Source organism: Gadus macrocephalus, chromosome 8 (genome assembly GCF_031168955.1).
Source record: "Gadus macrocephalus chromosome 8, ASM3116895v1".
Lineage (NCBI taxonomy): Eukaryota > Metazoa > Chordata > Actinopteri > Gadiformes > Gadidae > Gadus > Gadus macrocephalus.
In genome coordinates this window covers 14,166,046-14,189,869 of record NC_082389.1, presented here as the reverse complement: position 1 = coordinate 14,189,869, position 23,824 = coordinate 14,166,046, and the positions used below count along the sequence as shown (strand labels likewise).

Sequence of the window (23,824 nt, the reverse complement as noted above, 5' to 3'; positions counted from 1 at the left end):
GTATCTATTATCTACAAATAGGTCATGATTCTCTGAATCCCGGTGCAAACCTGGTGGTTATCTCAGTTTAGTCCAACTTCAGTCCATACTGAATGTCCGACTGGACATTGTGTATTAGTATGTTTATTCTCTACATTATTAAAGTTTCTCGAATGTGAATGTATTATATGTGAGGAGGATACGTACCACGTGGTACTTAAGTGGTTCAAAGACGTGCAGTATTAAATAACACACTGCCTGAGGAAATATGTCAGGGGAAGCCGTCAGGAGACTTCCGATTAGTTTTGAACTTTGCGAGGTTTGGCGGTAAAGCAATACTCTAAAAGCCCACATATGAACTAAGCCTTGGGAAAAGCAAAGGTATATAATCTGAAGGTATTCCAATGTTTGCGTCATGAATGTGAAATACAAAGTGGCTCAGTTATATAATTGAGCAATGCCTTACTCTTCTACATTTAACCACATCAAATAGATTTCATAGAAACAAAGGCATTGGTCAACCTAAGCGAATAGCCTTTGTAAACAACACTATATTTTCACCTGATACATACAGGCTTTATTTTTTAAGTATATAACTCCAACAGCCATATTGAAGTTTAATGCAACGTCATCCCCACTCTGCCTCGTCTACCCTGGCTCTCAGTCAGTCTGGCACTGGGCTGATGATAGCCTGGTGTTAAACCGGGCTGATGAGAAGCGCTCGGATGCTACCCGGCGGCAGCTGCTCAAACAACCCTGCCACCAACAATGCCCGGGAGAGCACCGCCCAAAGGACCGCCAAGCATCCAACAGGAATGCTCTGGGCTCAACTATAAAGAGGGGAGAGGTCAGAGAGTAAGATGACATAAAGTGGGCCCAGGTGGACTCAGTCTTTATGCAGACGTGTGGAGGAGGAAACACAACACTGGGCATTGAATGAATGTTTGCAGCAATGATTGTGTGATTACCAGTATACTGTACAATTAAAAAGAACTGCAGCTAGGTCAAATTTCAGTTCAGTTTTGAGAGTGTGCGTGAGAGAGAGAGAGAGAGACCGACAAAGAGCCAGAGGCTGAGTGAGAGAGGGGGAGAGAGAGATGATGTTACAGTTGGAAACTGGGCCCCACATGCAAATCAAAAAGTGCAGCGTCAGCACTAGCAAATTAGCAGCGAAATTTGTACAAATAGAAACGTACAGATATATCATAATTACTCCTCGAAATGTCATTTTTTATTACATTCATAAATGTCCAACAACAAAAGCATTGCTCCAAAGTCATACATTAACAGCCCACACCCACAATGGTAAACATGAGGTAGATCACCCAGGCGCTAACGTTAGCACGTTAGCACACTTCAGTGAGGATTGTGAGAAGCAAGTTGCATATTAAGTTATATGTTCCAACTAATCATCGACAAAGAAACAATCTGTGGGCCATCAGAAACTTTATGAAAGGGGTTCAACAACAGAGTCTTCGTAACTTTGGATTGGTTCTTGTTGTTGGTCGTGGTGGTGAGTTTTCTTTGGGAGGGAAGGGGGGGCAACTTAAATTTTTTCGCCTAGAAAATATTTTTGCTGCTGGCAATCCGTAATAGTGCAAGTTCATATTTCCTACCCCCATAACATTCAGTAGATATACTCATCATTCTCTTGGGTCTTGTGCAAAGCCTTCATAGATGGTTTTCACAAGGACACTCCATTGGTGAAAGAAATAGAAGAGAAAGGTGGAAAACCAAAATAAAACGAGCACGGCATGCAATCAATTATCACATTTCTACCACTGTCCTCAGTCCAAAATGCATGTCAAATAAATAAGAATCCCTCATGGACCTGATTTTCGTTTTCCAAAAGAAAAAAATTGTAACCCGACAGAAAAACAGTAAGGGATATGAACACAGGGAAGGAACACATCTAGGTAGATTCTTCTTGCCTTCGCAAAACAAAACAATACGAAAGACAACGTGACCAATATAATAACGGCAAAAGATTCAACAGACTTAAAAAAAAGTAACCTTCTGTTGTTATCGGGCTGATACAATATATTAATAATGTTAAAATGTAAACAAAGCATCAATCAATAGACATAGTCCTAAATCCATTATTTTTTGTATCATTCCCTTGCTTGATTCAGATATAAACTATTCATCCCCTGGTAGGCGAAATTGTTTCATTATCATTGGTCCGTGAAAAGAGTTACTTTGGCTCATAGTGACACCCGTGTAACAACATCACTTAAGGCATATTCTTTGGACAACCCTGTGCAGTAACATATAAAAACATCCCAACCCTCTGTCAAGTACAGTATGTGACCTTGTCGTCTGCTAGTGACTGTGTACAAGCTTCTGTTTTCTACTCTTCTGATGGGGATTTGGGGGCAGACAGGGATTCGACTTTTTTCACGTTTTTTTCAAGCGGTGGCAGGAACCAGAACTACGGTTAGGCACAAAAAACACTACGAAAACGTGAAATAACAGGCACAGCAAGAAGCAAATACCATTGGCAGTGGTTTGTTCATCCCATAGCATCACACATGGCATCTGGTGAGTTCCTGGGGGTTATGCATTGCAGACCAATGCATAGCATGGAGTTTCATGAGGACATGTTTTGGGGTATAGAGACATTAATGGAATTGATTGTAAGGATGATTGAATGGCTACACTAGTCCCCTCTCTCTTTTCCCTTTCCACAATGCTTCATCTGATTTGTCCAAACCCTAACTTTTGATAATAAGAGAACCCATTTCATAACATCTTTCTAGCTATCTGTTATAGCTATTCATGTATAGAACACCAATACATAAAACTTCACAGGATGATCATTTAGAATTTAGTTACATTTTGAACCCTATAAAATGCCTCAGAATTGCACAGAAAAGAGTCTTGGGCATCGATTTTGATTCCAATGGCATTATCAACTTTGATAACTCCCCTTGATGGCATGTACAGTTATGGCAGATATCAAAAACATTGGCATGCCATTCATAAAGCTGCCTGCCCATTGGCTTTCTGTAATGTTGTGAGAAGTGTCATTTTGGTGGCTGAGCAGGGATGTTGGTGGAGGGGGGGGGTGTGCACTCTGGCATGTTCTTTGGTAATCAAACCCACGAAAAATGCAGACATGGGACCCATTTGAAACACGATACCACAATGTGTATGACAACATCAAGGTTACCTTAATTCACCGGTAATCCTCCTGAGACCCTGAGATAAGCGAATATGTACAGAATTTGACCCAACTGCTGTCACAGTCCGTGTAGACATTTTCAATCCGTCTTTTATATACAACAGTCACAGTAAAACACCAGATAGTCTCTTCGGTTTTGATTAAAAAACGAACACAGCAGTGAGCTTTTCTTTTTTTGTCGTGGCTTTTCTTCACAGCAAAGGTTAAGTCACACGGGAGGTGAGTTTTGGGACAGGCCCAGCTACAGGTACGAGATAAGACCGCGGAGGCGCACACCTTTTATTGTTCGTGCCGGCACGCGTTGCACTGTGCTGGTGCGGCCGAGCGTGCTCGGAGGGGCGTTCCCTCCTCTGCTCCTCTACTCTGTTCTTTGGGTACGTCTTGGCTTGTGCTCCAGAACGAAAGATAACCCCTCCAGTGCCCCGTCACACGCGATGAGAATCCAGATTTTCCGGGCCTTTGGGAGGATTGAAGTCCTGAAGGTGCCCTGCACGCCGCCCAGACAAACCCAGACACACAACTAGAGGACGTGGGCCTGCGCCGATTCGCCGCGTGTTCACCAACAATAAAACGCTATCAGACAACCGGCCACAGCCACACACGGGTACGGCGCAGTGGCCCGGTGTCGGGGCTGGTCGGGGAAGCCTGACCTTGTTCCGGTTTCCACTCCCCCTGGATCCGACCCTTATCCTCACGCCTGATTGTACTCGTATGCGTTGCACTCTCTGTGTGAGTTTCTTTGTGCGAGAGGTCCTCCACCCGACCGCCCGGGGGTGCCCGGGGGTCTCAGATGTGGCGGCCGGTGAGGAAGTAGAGCGGGCGGTCTTCGAGACAGTTGGCCGTCTGGAACTCGTCCCGCAGGCGGAACTGCCACTCGTCCTCCAGCTCCAGCCGCACGATGGTCTGCCGCAGGGAGCTCCGGTCCTGGCTGATCACACACAGCGTGGCGCCTGGGTGGGGGGGGGGGGGGGGAGAGGGGGGGGGCAGGGTCAGGAGAGACTCTAAACTCTGTTGGGTAACATTGGTCACATTCCCTGGGGAGGCTAGTACTGCACCAGGAGAAGGTAAAGGGAGTGGGATCTAGTGGATTGGCTGTAAGGTTGGGGGTATGCATCCCAATGTCTGCGGCCCGACTGTAAACACCCTTGAGCAATGCCATGCCTGACCCTAACCTACGTGTCCAAACAAACGGTGAATTGCATCGGATGACATAACACTGTCGAGAAGACCCTATCCAGACATTCTCCAGTCAAAACAAGATGAAGATCCGGTGTCAGCATCATCATCATCAGTATCAGTATCAGCGATGAACACACAGAACCACCGTGTCGCACCTTTGAGGAAGGAGAACTTCTTGAGGAGCCCGGAGACGACGAAGGAGTCGCACAGATAGAGCAGGAGACCACTGAACACGAGGCCGTGGTGGTCCTGGTTGGTGGAGTGTGGGCGAGAGTTGATGTAGCACACAGACACCTGAGGGAGAGGCATGAGGTTGGTTTATACTGTCTCGTCGTATGCAGTTCTAGGAGTATAGTGTGCCTTGTAGTTTATATTTCTAACATCAAGAATCCCAATGTGGTCATAAGCATGCCTGCAAACTTCTAAGAGGTGAGAGAAGTGTTGTTTGTAAACCTCACCCCTTAGGCGGGTCTATGGCATCCTCCCACCAATGCTGGGCTGCCCCAGGACTAAAGATTTTCTTAATCTTAGTCGTCATTTCAAGCAGATCTTTGTCTCTGCGCGATTCAGGTGGATGACATATTTAAAAAAGGCGAATTTCACCAAAAAGAGAATAGTTTGCAAGTATGCTGAGTCCACTGGAGGAGGAGGGCATTAAAACCCCTAAGGTGAGGGGTTTGATTCCCATCCATGCGAGTAACAAACCCAATTTCTCCTACGGGGGATAATAAAGTTGTATCTGATCTAATCTATCTAATGCATGCACTATGCATGTACACTGTGAGAAGCTATGGATGAAAGTGTCCACCAAATGGTATGATAACTGATAGCATCATGCTAAAGGGTACTCTTTAGCATGATGCTATGTAGCATGGTGTCGTCCGGCACTCACCTCAGTGCCGATGTTGAGGTAGCTGTCTATGGAGAGCACCGGGTTGTTCCGGTTCCGGATGGCCTTGGGGAACAGCTTGTGGCTGCAGGACTGCAGGAACCTCTCCAGGAGGAACTGGGCGGGGGCGGCCAGCAGGGTCTGCTCGCTGTCCGGGGCGCACACGTACTGGGACGGGTTGATGGGGGCGGAGTTCTCCATCTCCTGGGAGGTGGAAGACGAGGGGTTAAACCGTGTTGCATGGTGTTCACTAGATTAATTCCCAGGATGCACTTCATCACTTCACCGCATCTTTTAACTGCCATGGTGTGGTGTGTGTACAGCAAAGGGGTTTATAAATGGGTTTGTCACTACTTCAAGACTTGAAAGTGTGTATTAAAGGGCATTGACAAATAGATATATACTTTATTAATCCCGAGGGAAATTCAAGTATCCAGTAGCAGCATAAAACATACAAAAAACATACAAATATAATATAAATTAAATTAAATAATAATAATAATTTAATAATATAAAAATAAAGCTACCATTAGCTTAGGTTTGACCACGTAGTCCTTGTGGCCCCCAACTGGAATGTGTTTCTTCATGTAGCTGAAGTGGTTGAAGCGACAGAGCAGCAGCCCACTGCTGTTGGCCCTCAGGTTAAAGTCCACCTCCTCACAGCCGTACCTGCACCACACGCCAGCAGAGAGAGGAGAAGGATAATGAAGCATCGTGAAACTCGTTAAACAACCGGCAGTCCCACCAGACGCCTCACCGCCGACCACTTACCGGTTGAGGTCGTACTGCACGTTCTGGGTCAGGTCGACGTTGAGCATGACAAAGTCGTGGAGGTGGCACCGAGAGAAGGGCCGCCCGCCGGCCTTGTGGCCCAGGCCGCTGCTCCACTTTCGGGTCCCGCACATGGCGTACAGGGAGACCTTGGGCGTGGCCTCCATGTGCTGCAGCACCGTCTTCAGGGACACGTTGGAGAGGCCTCCTTCAGAGCTCTCACTGAGGGAGGGAAGGGTTGGCCAGGGTGTGTGAGAGGGATGGAGACATTGAGAATAGCCCTGGTTGGGCCTGGTCATGACCCTTACTATGAGTGTTTAGTCATTTAGCAGACGCCTTTGGTCTTTCCCAAGTATGGTAACTTACAAGTTAATTCCGACATGGTCATTTAGGAGCAGATAGGGGTTGAGATATATGGCCCAAGGACGACTACAGCTTAGGCTGTGGACATAGGGGATCGAACCCAGAGACTCTCAGCCGGGATTCAAACCCTCCCCCCTTAGCCATCAGACGCTGATCTGGCGACCCACAAATGTTCATCCGTGAATCTAAGGGAGTCGAGCAATGCCTACCCGCTGTCGGGCTGCTGGTGTCCGTTCCACAGCACACAGGAGTCGTCCATCATGACGATGAAGGGCCACACGTCCTGGCGCTTCACCCCCTTCTCCTCCAGCCGGTTCCTCTCCAGCTCCAGGTTGTGGTAGGACAGCTCCTTGATCATGAAGCGAGCCGCGCCTGCACAGCACCACGACACAGAGACGTCAAGAGGCCGGCCGGACGAGACTCTCCATGACTCTCCATGTTATCACTCACATTTCATTTGGAACTTGTCTGTTCCACAGCACATTTGCAGGCTGATTGTTTTGTACTTTGATGAGCAAGTTACAAACCCCAGTTACGCGATGATTGCACATAATTTAGCATTTAATTAGTTTTTCTCACCAGATGGCACGTTTACAAATACATCTACATCGTCAACTTCTATCACTGCTCTACATTATCACAGTGTCAGCCAACATAAAGACTTGATTATGGGATTGCTTGTAAACATAGGGAAACACGTGCAAAGTATACGAACAAAACGTTTGATTTAGATTGGAATGGAATGGAACTAAACTAGTATCTGCCTAGACTCTGTCTTTGTTCACACTGTTAGTTACACTGTAAACAAAACAAGCAATCTAAACAAAAAGGGACACTGTACTTTCAGCTGAATCAGTATCTAGGTGAAAGGTCATTGCACAGAGCCAAGGCGGTTTCCCCACGTTTCTTTTAATGGCTGTTTATAGACAAAGTAGCTCACTATCTCAGTACTTGGATGTCGTACTTGGATGACTTAAACAGCTCTGTGCACCTGGTGAACTGTGTGCTGTTTACCCGTAGCACCCTCTCCCCTGTGGCCCAGTGGCTGCCAGTAAAGAGTTTCCATCACAGCCTGTTAGCGAGCTGCTCTGCATCTGACTGGCTGACATCCAGATCAGGCTATTCTCCCTGAGGTGTTTCCCCTCGCGGCGCACCTCTCCCATTGGCTCATAACACTGCTTGTCTTTTCCTTGTTGACTCTTACACTGCGACCCACTAACGTGACAGGTTGGAGTAAAGCACTAGACTTTGCTCATGGAGTGATCGACAACTCCCTGGGCACACTTGAACCCGCCACGATTCAAGCGTTCGGTAGTGAGAATCTGAGTTACCATCTCGGGAAGGGAATACAAATATAGGAAAGTAAAGGAAGCCGTTTTCATAATCAGATCAGATCAAAGATCAGTTTCATGGTACAGTATGGCACAGAGGGAGGCGAGATGTTCTGTTCTGTGGATGTTTCGGGCCCTGTATTTCAGCCACACTGGTGTATAAGATATGCTGCTTACCGACGCCTGCGCTGTTGAACATGGCGGGCAGCACCAGCAGGATGTGGTTGGGCCAGTACTTCCTGTAGTGGGGCATCTCGTACTGCTTGACCACCAGGATGTGGAGGTGGTCGGCGCCCTCCAGGGCGTGGTACAGGTTGAGCAGGCCGTGCTCCTGGCGGCCCGTGGTGGGGGTGAAGATGGGGCTCTTCAGCCTCTCGGGGTCCTGCAGGGAGCACAGCCGACAGGGTCAGAGCGGGTCGGACAGAGAGAGGGGGAGAGGGGGAGAGGGAGAGGGGGGAGGGAGAGGGGAGGGGGAGCACAAGAGAGACAGAGAGAAAGAGAGAGAAAGCAAAATAGAGAAAGAGCGAGAGAGATAAAAAGAGTGGGAGAGAAAGCGTAAGAGAGAGAGAGCAAGCCAGAGAGAAAGAGAGAGATAGAGAGTAAGGGAGTGGGAGACGTGCCGGACTTTAGCCAGGCCTCCTCTGTATTCGCACCTGCTCTCATCCAGTCCCTGCGGACAAGCACCGTATTGTTTGTCTAGAGAAATTGCCCCGCTGCCCACTGGACGCTCACACTGAAAACCCACACCATCATATTCATAAAGTTCACATTTATCCCTGTTGCATTTCTTGGCATTGCTGGCTTGGTGTAGGAAAGAGAACGCCTGCTATCCTTTCTCAGTGTAAAACCCTCTTCAGTCAGCCTGACACGGATGGTGATGAAGAGCACACCCATACCGATCCATATCAATCCATGTTTATCTACCGCACGGGTACCTTGGTGGAAACTAGGGGGAGCTGCATGCTCTCCAGGTGGCTGCCCTGCTGGCTGAAGATGAAGTGCTTCTCCTTGGCTTTGGGAATGATGAAGTGGAGCTGCAGCTCCTCTCCCAACATGGAGGAGCAGAAGGTGAAGGCATGGAAGGTGCACTCAGAGAGCTGCAAAACACACCCATACACACACGGAATTCTTCGTTAATGATGATGCTACAGCACTCAACCTCGCCCCCACACACGCTGATAAAGCTGAAACATTTCAAAAGTATTTAGACAAGCTACCTGCTTTTTTTAAGTTGTGTATGAATGATAAACATTGGGTCCCGAACTAAATCCGGCCCCATGTACTGAGTGAGTCTGAGATGTTTGTCTGGTCCAATCAGAGTTGAGGTGTACCTGTGTGGCAGGGCTGGCTTCACAGTAGTGGTGGCACTGTTCACAGTGGTGAAATGCATTGTGGGCGGCGAACCGACTCAGGCGAATGGACCGGATCTCTCTTTTTGCTTGTGTTTGGCTCTCTTGAGGTTCTTGTTTCAGATCTGAATGTAAAAGAACAGCTTAGATGAAAGGATCTCTTTGGTGGGACGGTATCTTAGATTAATTCATATATGAGTCAATGCTCTGCTCAAGATTAAGGTTTTTGCTGACCTTGAAAGAGCTTTGGCACGTTGTCCGAGAAAACGGGACTGTCTCTCCTGAATTTGGGGTCTCGGGGAAAGAGGTCAAAGGTCAGCATGCGGATGTCCTCGATGTCGGGCCACTGTGTGTTCACCGGAGTCACCGCCTCGCTCTGTGTTTCTGCATAGGTCACAAAACAAGAACAAGATTTACATTTCAGGATTACCTCGGATTACCCCAGGTTGTTCATTTTCCCACACCATAGTGTGTTGTTTTCAGTATTATTTAAAGTTAAAGTTGGGTCTGACCTTCGTCCAGCTCCTCTTCATCATACACGTCCACCTCCAGCAGTCTGATGAGCATGCGGGACAGGATGCGCAGGAACTGCAGGTAGGCGCCTGTCTTCCCCACCTAGAAGGGCCAACCCACATCGTTACGTAAAAGCAACTGCATTCATACAAAATCCGATATCGTGATTTGTCATGTTTAATGCGAGGTTTGCTCAATATAGAGCTTACATTCATTGCCTACACTGTTCAATAATCCTTAAGGCCCCCAGATTGGACGAGGAGGCAAACCAAACTGAAGATAACATAGCAGCATAATGGCTCATGATAGGATGACAGAGAGGGGGAATTGAGATCTAATGACGCACTGAGGTGCGTTGTGGATGCAAATCCCCCTCGGCAGGTCGTCCGTGCCGATCTAATGTCAGCAAAGCGGGTCAAACCTAGTTGAACATTGCATCCCGTCCCGCCCTAGTCGAGGCCTTGACGTCAGGTTGACTTTGCATTCAATCGGCCGACGGGAGGCTCTCTAATTTGCGTAAGCGGGGGGAAGGCCTTGGGACTCGCCTGCGGGGGTCCGCTGAGAAGCAGGCGCCGGGGGTGGGGCGCGGCGGGGCCCTCGTGGTCGGCGTGGTGCTGCCGGGCCACGCTCCACTGGCGGTAGTAGGCGCTCTGCTCGGGCCCCCGGAGGTGCTGGGTGACGGGGGGCCGCAGCGGGCTGCTCCAGGCCACGTCGGCGTGGGGCAGCAGGGCGCAGGAGCTCAGCTGGCTGCCGGACTCGCCGGCCAGCAGGTTGTAGGCGGCCCGCGACAGGATGACGGTCCGCGGCGCGCGGCGCGGCGGGGCGCGGGCGGCGGCGGCGGCGGCGCCGTCCCGGCCGCGCTGCGTGGACTGGCTGGGCTTCTGCGGGGTGGCGGAGGACGAGGACGGCGAGAAGGAGGAGCCGGTGGAGGAGGAGGAGGAGGAGGAGGTGGAGCAGAGGGACGGCGGGGGCTTGGAGGAGGGCTCCGACGGGGGGAGGCCGGCGCCCGCGCCCAGGGAGTCGCACTCCAGCTTCACCTGCTGCCCGGTGTTGGAGGACTCGTCCCGGTGGTGGGGGCCGGAGGAGGAGTAGGAGGAGGAGGAGGAGGAGGAGGGGGGGTCGGGGGGGAAGGAGGCGGAGGGCTTGTGGGAGGTGTAGGCCACGTCCGAGGAGCTGACGCAGTTCTCTGCCAGGGAGCCTGGAGGGGAGAAGGGAGGCTGTCAGGACAGAAGAGACCGACGGGTGAAGGGGCAATACCCCTAATGCTAACCCAGGGACCCCCAAACGTATTATTCAGGGCCCCCCTTTGGTACAAAATAAGTTTGACCCAAGGGAGACGTACCTCCCACTTTCGGAACCACGGTTTTAAATTGCCACACACACACACACACACAAACACACACGCACACACACGCACACACACGCACAAACACACACGCACACACACACACACACACACACACACACACACACACACACATACGCACACATTCACACGCTAATCATGGTAAAATAATTCTGGGTTCTCGTGTTTTAATTTATTTATTATACAGAATAACCAAACACAACAAGAGCCCATCCAGGTATACCGGTGGGGGCACTGCCTCTCCCAAGTGCTGCGATTTCTGCCTGTGGCATCAAGTAGTCTGCTGTATAATGTAAAGTGTCTTCATCGTGAACCACAGACAAGAGAGAGAGAGAGAGAGAGAGAGAGAGAGAGAGAGAGAGAGAGAGAGAGAGTGCGAGACCAACCGAGGGCTCTGGCGGCTTCGCTGCCATCGCTCTGGCGCCCCTCCGGCTCCTCCCCTTTGTACGAGCTGCCCACCCGCTCACCCTCGCTCTCCCGCGACGGCGCCTTGCGGGCCCTCTTGGGGTCCCGGACCCCGCCCGTGGAGACGTAGGTGCAGGCCAGGCCCACCTCCTGCTCCAGAGCGGTGCGGGTCAGGTAGCTGCAGTCGATGAGCCGCAGGTCGCTGTACTTCAGAGACCTGTGGGGGGAGGGATCGGGGCTGTTAGGATAGACGGCTCGCAAATGAATAGCACTCGATAGGCCCGTGTGTCAGCTCGGCTGTTAAGTGAGATCAGAGATCGCTAGGGGCCGGGGATGGTGAGTGTGAAGGAGAGGGGGGAGAGGGGGGAGAGGGGGGAGAGGGGGGAGAGGGGGGAGAGGCGCGAGAGGCGCGAGGCCTTCAGACTGTGAGTGACGCTAATTGAGCAGCCGTTACAGTAAGCTGTTATTGACAGTGCAAGGACGGAGGAAATCCATGAAAGCGACACGATGAAAAGCGGCGTCAGGCTTGTATTCTAGGGCTTTGATTAAAACCCGGAGCGTTTCATTGCTTCTCGTAGTGCGTCTATGTGTCCATAGTCTTTAGAAGACGGTTCAACGTTCAGATGTCGGGTCAATTGTCGCGGTGGTGCACCTTGGGAAGGTTTCTCCGAGGGGGTCTTTCCCAGTGAGGATGACGATGCAGGGGAGCCCCTCTAGGTCCTCGTACGTGTGGGGGACCCACTCGTCATTGTCACAGCCTCGCCACGCCTGAAGAGAAACAACCAGTCCTTTCATTAGTACGCTTTCAATTTGCGTTATGGTGATTCTGTGATTCAAAAGCATTAGCAACTTGGTCTCTCCCTTTAATCTCCAAAAAACAGACAATTGTCTATTGTAGTTGTACTGATAATAACCAATGTCAATATAACCATCTCTTCCCCAGTACTTTCAATGCATTTCCTTTTCATTCCAATAGGGGGCGATAGAGTAGCTACAATTTTAAATGGAAGTTATGGGACCAGAATTGAATACTGTGACGTATGAGTAACAAATATTTTGTAAGTAAATTTGTTAAAATGTATGTAGAAGAATAAGGCAAATACATAGCAATATGTAGAAGGCAAATACATCATTCCATACATCATAATAAAATAAAGACCACAAACAACCAGGACAGAACAACAGGCCGCTGTCCCAGCAGGCCGCTGTCCCAGCAGGCTGCTAGCGGCCGGCCTCACCCTCAGGCGGCCGGTGAAGTTGGCGGGCAGGCTGAGCTCCGAGGCGGGGCTCCCCAGCAGGACGGCGAAGCAGTACTGCAGGCCCAGCTTGTCGCGCACGTTCTCCAGGCGCTCGCGGGCCAGCATGGCCAGCTGCAGCGAGGGCACGCGCACCAGCAGCATGTGGCCGCGGCCCCTGGAGCCCTCCCTGCAGGGGGCGCTGATCAGGTCCTCCACCATGGCCAGCGTCTCGGGGGTGATGTGGTCCCGGAGCGACGGGGAGGAGGTCAGCGCCATCATGGCCTCCGTGTACTGCTGGATGAGCAGGTAGCTGCGGATCACCATGCTGTGGAGGTGGGGGTGCCTGGGCAGGTCCAGCAGGTGTTGGAGGGGGGGAGGGGGGAGGAGGTTTGGTTAACTATTGCTGTGGCGAAACAATGGGGGGAGCCCTGTGCTAAAACAAGCTCTTTGTGATACATGGATTGATTGTGTTTGTATTGATTGGCTAACGCATTCTGGTTTATTGCCCAATGGAGCTTGCTTGATTCTGGATCTTTTTTGTTTTAATTCTATGGACTTAATTTAAATAATTTGATTGATTGATTGAAATCTTTATTTCAAACATTTAAAAGAAAAACAGAAATCGTCATCCAGAAAATATTGATGTTAATTTCCCACGGATCAGTCTTGAAAACCACTCATAAATGAAGGCACCGTAATCAGATTTATAAGAAGACACAAATCAACATAGAGCTGAGCTGGAGCGGTTCACGGTGGCCCCTGTGGGATGAGCTTCAGGGGCCTCTCCTCCTGACTGACCTTTGGAGCAGCGTGTGGACCATCTTCTCGAAGGCGTCGTCACAGCGCAGTATGGGGCTGGCCACGCCCCACTGCAGGGAGCTGCTGTAGTCCTTCATACCGAAGTACACCAGCTGCTCAGCAGAGGGCTCCCCCTGCAGGAACATTACACACACACATCTAGACCCCAGAGCCAGACCGGTACACACACAGTCTGTATCTAACACAGAGGGATACAATACTAACACGTAAGACCTATGAACATTAACACAGACATTATATTGACATCTGAAATCTATTTTCTACTTTGTCTTTAACAACAAATGATGCAATTATATTACATTTTGGACGAGAATAACAACCCAAAAATGATAGAAAATTTAAAACCATTTTAAAATAGTATTTTCCGCCCATAGGGGAGGGTCTAGGATTGGTGTCAGGCAGCACACGCTCTGCACAACGAGAAAGGTGGGACCCAAACCATGAGCCACACCATGGTGTGGGTTCATCCATCATTATCCCGGCCGTACTCACCAGGCTCTGGGCGGAGGGCCAGTGCACCTCGTTGTGGGCGCTGATGCGGGACTGGCGGGTCTGCAGCGTGTAGGGGAAGCAGCTGACCTGCAGCACCACCAGGTTCACCGCCTCCAGCACCTCCTTGCAGTTCACCACGCGGTCGGCCAGACCCTGCAGCTCCCCGTGGCACACGGAGCCAGAGAGGGCACTGTGGGGGCGTGGGGGAGGAGCAGAGGAGAGGGGGGGGGAGGAGGGAGAGAGGAGAGAAGGGGAGGGAGACAGAGGGAGGGAGAAAGACAGAGTGAGGGGGGAGAGGGAGACAGAGACAGAGGGAGACCGAGAGGGAGACAGAGAGATGGACAGAGACAGACAGAGACAGAGGGAGCGAGAGAGGCCAGGAGAGAGCGCGAGAGAGAGACCAATAATTAATGTCATACACATTATGATATAGACAGATGACACTGCATTCAAGAAGATAAAATGTACATCAATGAGTACCAGTAGGCTCTTAAAAAGATAGGTAGAGTTATTTTGTCCGGCCATAAAACAGTTTAGACCTATTGTGTATACACAGATCTAATTACTCAACATGAGGGAGGGCTACACATGATGGATGCCAATTATTATTTTAAGCTCACATCTCCTCAAACTTCTATTCCCCAACCGATGGCGCCTACCTTTAAAGCCCAGTCATCCTCATCCTTTATCTCGAAGCGCCATTTAGTTGAGCCGTGCATGGTCATTATTAGCATCATCAGTCTCATGTTACGCGTCGACAGGAACAACACAACCCACGATGTATTGTCCGTTCTACCGGGCACGGCCATCACCCTGCGGTCTCGTTGGTATAGTGCTACTTCCTGTTGGGAGCGCCTGGTCATTGTTCTTACCTCGTGAGGTCGACGTGGGAGTTGTCGTGGATGAGGACAAACAGCGTGTAGGGGTTCTGCTTGACCTTCCTCATGAAGGACTCCATCTTGGAGTGCACGTCCCCGTGCAGACGCACCACGTACTTGTCTGCCCTCTGGTGGGCCGAGGCCACGTCCTCGATGCCCAGGTCCACCAGCACACCTGCACAGAGACACGACGCAGCCGTTAAAAACACCACTCTCCCTATGAAGGATTCAGAACACACTTTATAAGCCTCGCTGTCGAGGTGTCCTCTCTCTGGAGCCCTGAGATGCTGTGAGGTATTGATGGCGCCCTGAAGCACTTATAGACACAACAAATGACTAACCCCTATTCATCCACATTCCTTGAGCTGCTTTGCACTCTGACGACAGGTTTTATAGAAACTGGGTTCAAGCAGAACCTTTCGTAGTTTATTTCAACTTTGATTGCGTCTCTCAACCACTGAACGTAATAAATCGCTAAACGTAATATATGACAGCTAAATGTTTTACTCATATCGTGTTGTTTCTTTGCGTCATGACCTCCGGACGCTGAGTCCCCCCCCGCCCCCTAAATCGCTCACCATACCAAGATCGATCGTCGGAACGTAAATGGGGTTCTGGAGCGTACCTGACTGTCGGATGCGCTGGGCCGTCTGGTGCATCAGCGCGTGAGAAGGCGGGACCAGTACCAGGAAGTCCACCTTGCAGAAGCGCCCCAGGTCCAGGCTCTGGCTGCCTGAGTCTGCTATGGAGCAGACCTGGGAGAGCAGGCTGCGGGCGACGCTCAGCTGGGGGGGGTAGATCTGGAACACCTCGTCCAGCAGGTCTGGGGAGACAGGAGGAGGTCAGGTCATTGGTATGGCTAAAGATTGGCTGAGGCTATTTCCTGTTTGTTAAGCCACTGAGATGATCAGACTGGTGTGTTTTAGTAGTTTTTATTCTTAATTAAAAAATGTTATTGATCTTCTTATTACTGTCGTTTCTGCTGTGCAGGATAAATAAAGTCTTATCTACCAAATATTTTTTTTTTCCAGCCAGTTTTCTATTAGCTCTGACCGTAAACTGTGGTCAATAGGTTGTAGATGCGTCTCTATCACAAAGATATTCCAAGCTTATAATGTTTTGTAAAAGACAAGTAGGGAGAGGGGTTGTGAGGAGTGTGTTCTCTTAAGAGGACCGTTTCTGCCCTCTAGTGTTTAGAAGATCGCTGTTCAATTTATACCTTTTACGCGTTTAATCGATGGGTTATTTTGCAACTTGTCTATTTGTACACTTAAAAGGTGCTTTCTAAATGAGATGATTCAATTAAGTTAAAATGATAGTCACAATTAGATGTTTTTAATTCCAGTACTTCAGGTACCAAATCAACTAAAGAATCACAGAAAAACATAATAAGAAATGTGGGTTCCAGATTCCAAGAAACGATCACGCACAGAGGAGCATGAAATAAGGCGGTGGAGACGTAGCGGCCTTACCCTGGTCGGCGAGGGGCAGCATGCTGGCAGCCTCCTGGGAGTGGGGGTGGTCGCTGACCTCCCCCTGGAAGGGCTGGACCACCAGGCCTTTACGCCGGCGCTGGTACTTCACCAGCTGCTTGTCCAGGTTGTCCCCTGAGACCAATCACAGACACACAGCATCACGTTAGATCACAGTAACACACAAAGAGGACAAGTGGAGATAATATAAATGATTCGATCATTGAAATAAATATAGAAACCATTTTCCCCAATTGATAAATTATACATGTGAATGACACTGAAAGCCTGAATCTGATGCATTTTTCTGAACATGTTTTTCCAAAATGTAGTCTTCTAGAGCAAAAAACAATGGAAGCGCTCGCAGCAGCCCAGACACTCACCCAGCGAGGTGGTTCTGAAGTGGGACGCCAGCACGCTGACTTTCCCCGTGATGAGCTCGTAGCTGATCTCCTTGAGGAACTCGTTGGTGCTCAGCATGCCCTCTGCCAGCGCCCGGGCCTGGTACTTCCCTGCCGCCGGACACAGGGAGCACAACGGGGGTTTAGCTCGACGCACATCGGTCGCCTGTGTTGTGATGCATTCGGACATGGCCCTGTGGCACACTGTGCTAAGTGACCACCAATTTTCTAGGTCCGTGTAATAGCATGTGTTCAATGTTTTACTGCAGGCCCCCCATGTAATAAATACCTATTACGTTCAATTGCTATTGATACATTGTTCCATGCAATAAAAGCATAAAACATGTCTCTATTATTAGAGACTTTCCATGTAATTCAAAGCTACAGTTGCTCTCTGGATTATAACAAGCTGTTATTGGCACAAGGTAGTGCATGGACTCAAACCTGGCATTAGAGTTAATGTGCTTAAAGTAAGGCCAGTCATTCATATGTTTGTGCTTTTTGTGGACGCATCTGTGGAGGGTTCTCTAGACTCTCTGTGGAATAAATCCAATGAAATGCCTATTCCTAAGCGTCCCTCACCGAGCACCAGCACGCAGAACTCGGTGCCGCCCATCTTGGCCACGCAGATGATGACCACGTAGGTGGGCAGGCACTGCTGGGGCAGCGGGCCCTCGCCCAGGGAGCGCAGGGACTCCGAGATGCCCTCCCCCAGGGAGCCGCTGGTCACCAGCACCTGGACCCCGCCCCCCGACACGCTGGCCTCCAGCCGGGCCAGCCAGGGCAGCTGGGAGGGGGAGATGGCCGGGGAGCCCGGACAGCACAGCATGGCCTTCAGCACGATCTGCTCAAACTCCTCCCGCAGCGGGATCTGGGTCGGACCTGTTCAACACACGCACACACACACACACACCGGAGGGGGTTAGAGATAAGCACGCGCACGCACACACACACACACACACACACACACACACACACACACACACACACACACACACACACACACACACACACACACACACACACACACACACACACACACACACACACACACACACACACACACACACACACAGCAACCGTGACCTTAAATCAATCTCTGAGTCGAATGTTTAAAAAAGACACAGGAGAGCAGCCGAGCTGAGTTGAACATGGGTAAGAAGGTCAGATGAGGGTTGCTATGGAAACGAGTCAGGACTCGCCCACTTACCAACTCAGGCGGACGGTTACTAGTCATTACAAGTCATTTCACAATGGACTCCCACCGGTGACCTCCCCAGTGGGAGGCGTCTCACCACGTCTTTAGTACGGCGTCTGAACGTACCGAGCCGTGCGAGGTACTGCAGGGTGAGCAGGGTCACGGTCTCCACGCTGAGCAGCTGATTGGTGCTCAGGCCCAGGTTCTCGCGGGTCTTGTCCGTCAGCTGGCTGGTCTTATAGCAGCTGACCAGCAGGGGGCTCACCACGATGTCCCCCACGTTGCCATAGAAGTAGGGTAGAGTGCCGTGCCCTGGAAAGCATCAGTACAGCATCAGTATAACCCACGCAGGGGCGACCCGCTACACAGACCCACCACTGTATCTCTTCATCTCATCTCATCAGTCAGTTTGACAATTGTTTGTAGGTACAATTATTATTATTATTATTATATACAAATTGAACCCACAAAAGTAGTTATAAACTAATTAAGTGACACTCCAAAGGGTAGGACTCTTAGTAGCCTGTATTAAATTGAATAGGGTTGCGCTCATTAATCATCATGCAATCAAACCAATATTTTTATATATGTATATGTATATATATATATATTTATATTTTAAAGCTGTCCAATCAGAATGTTGTTGTCCTTGAAAGATGCAGCGTGATCTTGAAGAAGAGCTAGCCCCCCTCCCGCAGTAGTGTACCTATGAGGACAACGGGCCGCACGCCCGAGGAGTTGAGCAGGTTGTCGGGGACGATGACCGTCTCCCCGGCGGTCAGGGGCTGGGGCTGGATCGGCCCAGCGGCGGGAGGGGGCGCCACGGCGGTCTGCATGGCCATCACGGACCCTGGGGACACGGGAAGGGTCAATACTGGGAACCACTTTCAGAATCAGATTCTGATTCAGAATTGACTTTACTGCCAAGTAAGTTAAAAAAAAGGAACGTCAATTTGTTTTGGCGTTTGGCGAATGACAATAGAGATATAATGGTAGGAGAGAATAAGAAGTACACCAAGTATCAAAGAAAATAATATAGAATAGACACCTTTACAAAAAAAAAAAGATAAAGAATAGGTAGAGTGTGTCTGTTTTCCAAATGAAAGACTACGGCTACACTTTGAATGGGCCAAAGTTCATTCAGTTGGCTTGAATGCACTTTACAATTCTGGGTAGAGATCTTTCTATCAAACTCCTCTTTTGAATGTTTGATCCACAGTCGGGGTATAGTCAATAACATTGCAGAAACCCTCCGGGAGCACGTACTCTGACACACACCATGCACACACACACAGACACACGTACACACACCCACCAGAAAACACACCCAGCCAAACACACACACACACACACACACACACCCACCAGCACACACACAGCCCAACACACATACACCCCACCAACACACACACACACAGCCCAAAACAAACACACACCAACACGCACACACACACAGCCCAACACAAACACACACACCAACACACACACACACACACACAGCCCAACACAAACACACACACACCAACACACACACACACAGCCCAGCAGACACACACACATGCCAAACAAAAACCCAACCAAGAAGCAGCAGGTGTGTTGACCTGCGCCACACGACAGAAGAGGTCACTCTATAAGGCCCTTCCCACAAAGCCCAGCAGAATACATCAGGACCCAGGCTGGGCCGGGGGAGGGTGAGTGTGTGTGTGTGTGTGTGTGTACTGACCTGGGGAACATCCGGTGGGCCGGATGGCCGGCACGGGCACGGCGGTGGGGGGCGCGGGCACCAGAGACCCTGGGTGCCAGCCCCTGTGGCGTTTCTTTGGAGGGGCGGAGTTCATGGTAGAAGAAGCTACGGGGGCATGAGGAGAATGCACTCAGGTTCACACAAGACGCGGGTAAAATGAACGACCGACAGGGTGGTGGAGGGGGGGGGTGAGGTGGGCTTACAGGGACTGTCTACGGGGTCGGCGCTGCGGTAGGTCTGGCTGGGCGGGACCAATGAGGGCTGGGAGGGGCCTAGCAGCGGGGGCCGGGGTTCAAGACCCAGGCCGTTGGTGGGACCGTTCAACCTCAGAGCTGTGGGCACTGAACACACACACACACACACACACACACACACACACATATAAAATATTTAACATTTAGAGTACATTTCAGTCAGGCATTTCAGCAACATACAATATTCCTCAATATATTTCCTTCGTTTTGAACATTAACACAGAGCGCCCAATAAATAGAGATGAGTCAGGAGCAGCACTGAGCTATAGATTTCCAATAGGTGATTGACTGTTGTCAAAGACCCAATGGATATTTTTCCAATCGCAATTGCCCGGTGTATGCATTACACACAGGGAGATGGATTGGTATGCGTTGCGCTTACTAGTCAATATCACAACCTTGTAAAGGGGCTAATGGATAGCCAGGTCTTAAAAACTCATTACAGGGATCCTTCTTTTAGTATTGATCTGTGTGGAGGCACAAGCGTGCCCCTCACACACACACACACACACACACACAAACACACACACTACATTGCGTGCTTACACTCACATGTGTGTGAATGTTTGTGTGTCTACTCCAGGCAATGAGTGTGAGACGTTAATCTTGGCACCTACGAATCTACGGCTCCATCTGCCATATGCTAACCCGGGTAAACAAACTGGAAGCTAGGCAACGCCTTGATGCTGTCGAGGGGGCCATGCACCAGCCGACTGAGCTTAGGACTTACTCGGGCAAGGGTCTTAATCCTTGGAAAGGTCTGAGCTAAAAGCCTTGATGAAGGCCTAAATATGCCCCCCCCCCCCCCCCCCCCAAGCATTAACTAAGCACTGTGAAGAGGTCAAGCTGAATTTGTCCAGTAGAGTTCCGGATGTTTTCATTTGAGATTCTTCGGCTAAAAGCATCGACCAAATATAAATAGACTTTTCGCTTTGATTCTCAGTAGTCATCAAACAACATTCAAAACCAAATAAATGAAATGGATGAATGAATGAATTGATTTAGCGGTGGCGCGGTGCTCACCTATTGGTAGTGTCTTGTTGTTGCCAGTGGTGGAGGCCAAAGGTTTGAGGAAACTGCAGTCTCTGCTGAGGTCCTGCCCTCCAAAAAACACAGAGGAGACCTGTCCACTTCTGGTCGGCGGAGAATCTAGAAGGTCAGGCAAACAAGCAAAACAAACAAAACCAAGTTAGGATCAATAAGTAATAACATGCATAACATAACACAGCAGGACCTGCTTATCCGGTATTCTCTTCCACGTATGGATGGGATGTCCATTGACTGATTCACTGAGACTCATTCCATTTTAAAATTTTAAAATTCAACTCAAAAGGTGTGTGCTGATTGGTCAATGAGCTCAGATATTATTTCAATAAAAAACAAACAACATCTATTTTTATCTAATATATTTTAGGGATCTATAAATTGTATCCTATTTTACCTGGTTAAACAAATGTTCTAAACAAATATCTGCATGGCCTTTAATATTAGTATTCCGTGAAAGCACGAGGCAGTGCGGTGCATTACGGTGTGATTGTGAAAACCAAACTAGGTTCATCCTTGGTGGTTTGGCGAGGGAGCCTGAAATGTCACCGTGGCCTATCATGGTCTAGCTCAGAGCTAGCATGACTGGCTCCAGCTGCGCTCAGGCCGCGCTGCACTGCGGGCCATCACAAGGTTGCAGTCAGGAGAGATCGGCCAAGAGCCATGTTGACAATGTGCTTAACCACCTGGCCCGCGTGTACGTGTGCTCTAAAACCGCTCCAAATGGCCTTCAGAAGGAATCAATACCGTAGACCACAGAATAGTCGGGTTGGTGAATAGTAAAAGTAGAAATGTATTTATATCAGCGATACATTTTGTATTTTTTATGGTGGTGGCTGGGAGCCAACACGAGTCGCCAGAAGGTGTGTTTCACGAAACCCTCTGGGAAGTCGTCCTTGGATACTGTTTGGATTGGGCACGGCACTTACTCAACAAATACTCGGTAGGGGATTGGACGAACCATCTGTCTATCACTTCTACACATAGATCACCTAGGTCATCATAGCCACGCAAGGTTAGCTCGGGGCTCACCAGCAATAGAAGATGTATACAAAAAACTGAAATTACAATTGTGTCTGTGCTGCTTATCTTCTTACCTTTCAGGTATATGCCATACTATTTGATGTAGCCTTTCAATGAGTGCTGGAGCCCCCCCTGATCTAAACGCCTCCATATTATATCATATGCATTATTTATATGATATATTACATGGATGCTTATGTCTGCGCCACTCGTGCTCATAAGCTCATGAAGCTTCATGGGATTAACCGGTAGCCCACATGACGTAGCAGCCTCTGTAAGGAGGGAAGGAGGGATGGAGGGGTTGAGCCTCACCTGAGAGGGAGAAGGGAGAGGAGCTGTGGCCGTTGGTGCCTCCATTCTCCTTACTGCTGACGGAGGACGAGGAGCTGGGCTTGGAGGTGGATGCGCTGTTGGAGAACTGGCGCGTTTTACAGTCTGGGGGAGGAGGAGCAAGGCGACACTTGATCATTGCCATCCTTATTGTAAGTATGATTGGGGAGGCAGGATGGGGTGGTGACGAGGGTAGTCGAGTCCCAACCCGAAGGTTCTGGATTTGAGCCACATTCTTCACGGCCTATTTGGGGGCATCATGATCGCTCCAAATAGGAAACAGGATGCATAATCAAGATGCATAATCCCTGCTACTGTTTGTATGCTGCTTTAAATAAAAGTCTCTGCTAAAGACAGATAATAACGAGAACAATCAATCAAGCTGCTGCAAGCCACAAAAAGGGAGAAGACATGCCACACACACACACACACACACACACACACACACACACACACACACACACACACACACACACACACACACACACACACACACACACACACACACACCTTTCCAGCTGATGAGTGGTCCCTTGCACAGAGCACCCTGGGAGGTCTTCACCAGGTAGTATTTTAAGTGCTTCTGTTTCTTTGGCTGAGTGGACAGTTTCAGGTTGATGTGGTTGGAGAACTCTGTGAAGTAGCGGAACCCCTTCTCCCCACAGCCCACACAGTTCCCTGAGAACCCTGAGAACCAACACAAGAGGGCCGGATTAGGATCATTGACAGCCTACAGCCTACTAGGAGCTGAATGTATACAAATGATACCAACGACATGTCAGTGGAAAATGTGTTAAAATATGTTCAGTGTCACGTATAGAGAAAATATAAGATGAACTGTGATACATTTTTCCTAAAGGGATACTCGAGCAAGAATGAAATAATAGATTCAGATTGAAGTAATATATTGAGTAATATACTGTTTACATTAAATGCATAGAATTCACACAAAAATATAATAATAAAAAAAGAAAATCCCCCAATAATTGAATCATTCTCCCTGGACAATTTCCCCTTGTATTTCACAGAATATAACATACACATATTTAAAATAATAAAGTTATACAATAATAAAGTGATGGCAAACTGACCTAAAAGTGCATTTTTCCCGTTGTCATCAGGCAAAAAGCGCCGGTCCACCGCACACACCAGGACGTGATCGGGGACACTGGGGGACTTGGCACCCACCAGCTCGAAGCCAGCTGGGACTTTGATAGACTCCGTTGCTATGGTGACCAAGCGCAGGTCCTTGCCGGCCTGACAGAACCCTGGAGGTGGTTGGAGGGGAGTGGTGGAAGGTGTGCACGTGCACAAGTGAGTAAGAGAGATAGTGAGAGGAAGAGGGAGTGAGAGGAAGAGAGAGAAACACACACAACGTTAAAAGTGGTTTGAATATGGAAGGACACTCCCTGTCTTAATGGACCCTGGTGAGAAGCCGTGCTAATAAGCTTCCTGTGTTGTCCCCCCTAGCCTGAACATCGGTAGCTAGGCATCCTTGGTTGCCACGGGGACATTAATTAAGCCTCTTGTGTTTTCTGAAAGGAATTCGTCTCTGCGTAGTTGCGTATGACGGGTAAAATTTTTAATTTAAAATTAAAAATT

General features: G+C 49.4%; 1 protein-coding gene across 1 annotated transcript; it reads right to left on the bottom strand.

The window, feature by feature from the left end:
• Positions 1–1,182: 1,182 nt before the first annotated feature.
• Positions 1,183–23,599, bottom strand: greb1l (GREB1 like retinoic acid receptor coactivator; the record flags this gene model as incomplete). Its single annotated transcript, XM_060059290.1, has 30 exons — positions 1,183–4,113; positions 4,498–4,636; positions 5,235–5,435; positions 5,759–5,900; positions 6,003–6,224; positions 6,575–6,737; positions 7,874–8,078; positions 8,632–8,793; positions 9,028–9,170; positions 9,280–9,429; positions 9,558–9,660; positions 10,104–10,756; positions 11,311–11,546; positions 11,982–12,097; positions 12,568–12,910; positions 13,366–13,499; positions 13,879–14,068; positions 14,751–14,931; positions 15,382–15,579; positions 16,229–16,363; positions 16,612–16,740; positions 17,212–17,511; positions 17,954–18,139; positions 18,534–18,677; positions 19,551–19,676; positions 19,775–19,912; positions 20,849–20,974; positions 22,205–22,327; positions 22,733–22,909; positions 23,314–23,599. Coding segments are annotated over 30 exons (5,715 nt in total), but the record flags the coding sequence as incomplete, so codon positions are not given.
• Positions 23,600–23,824: the final 225 nt, after the last annotated feature.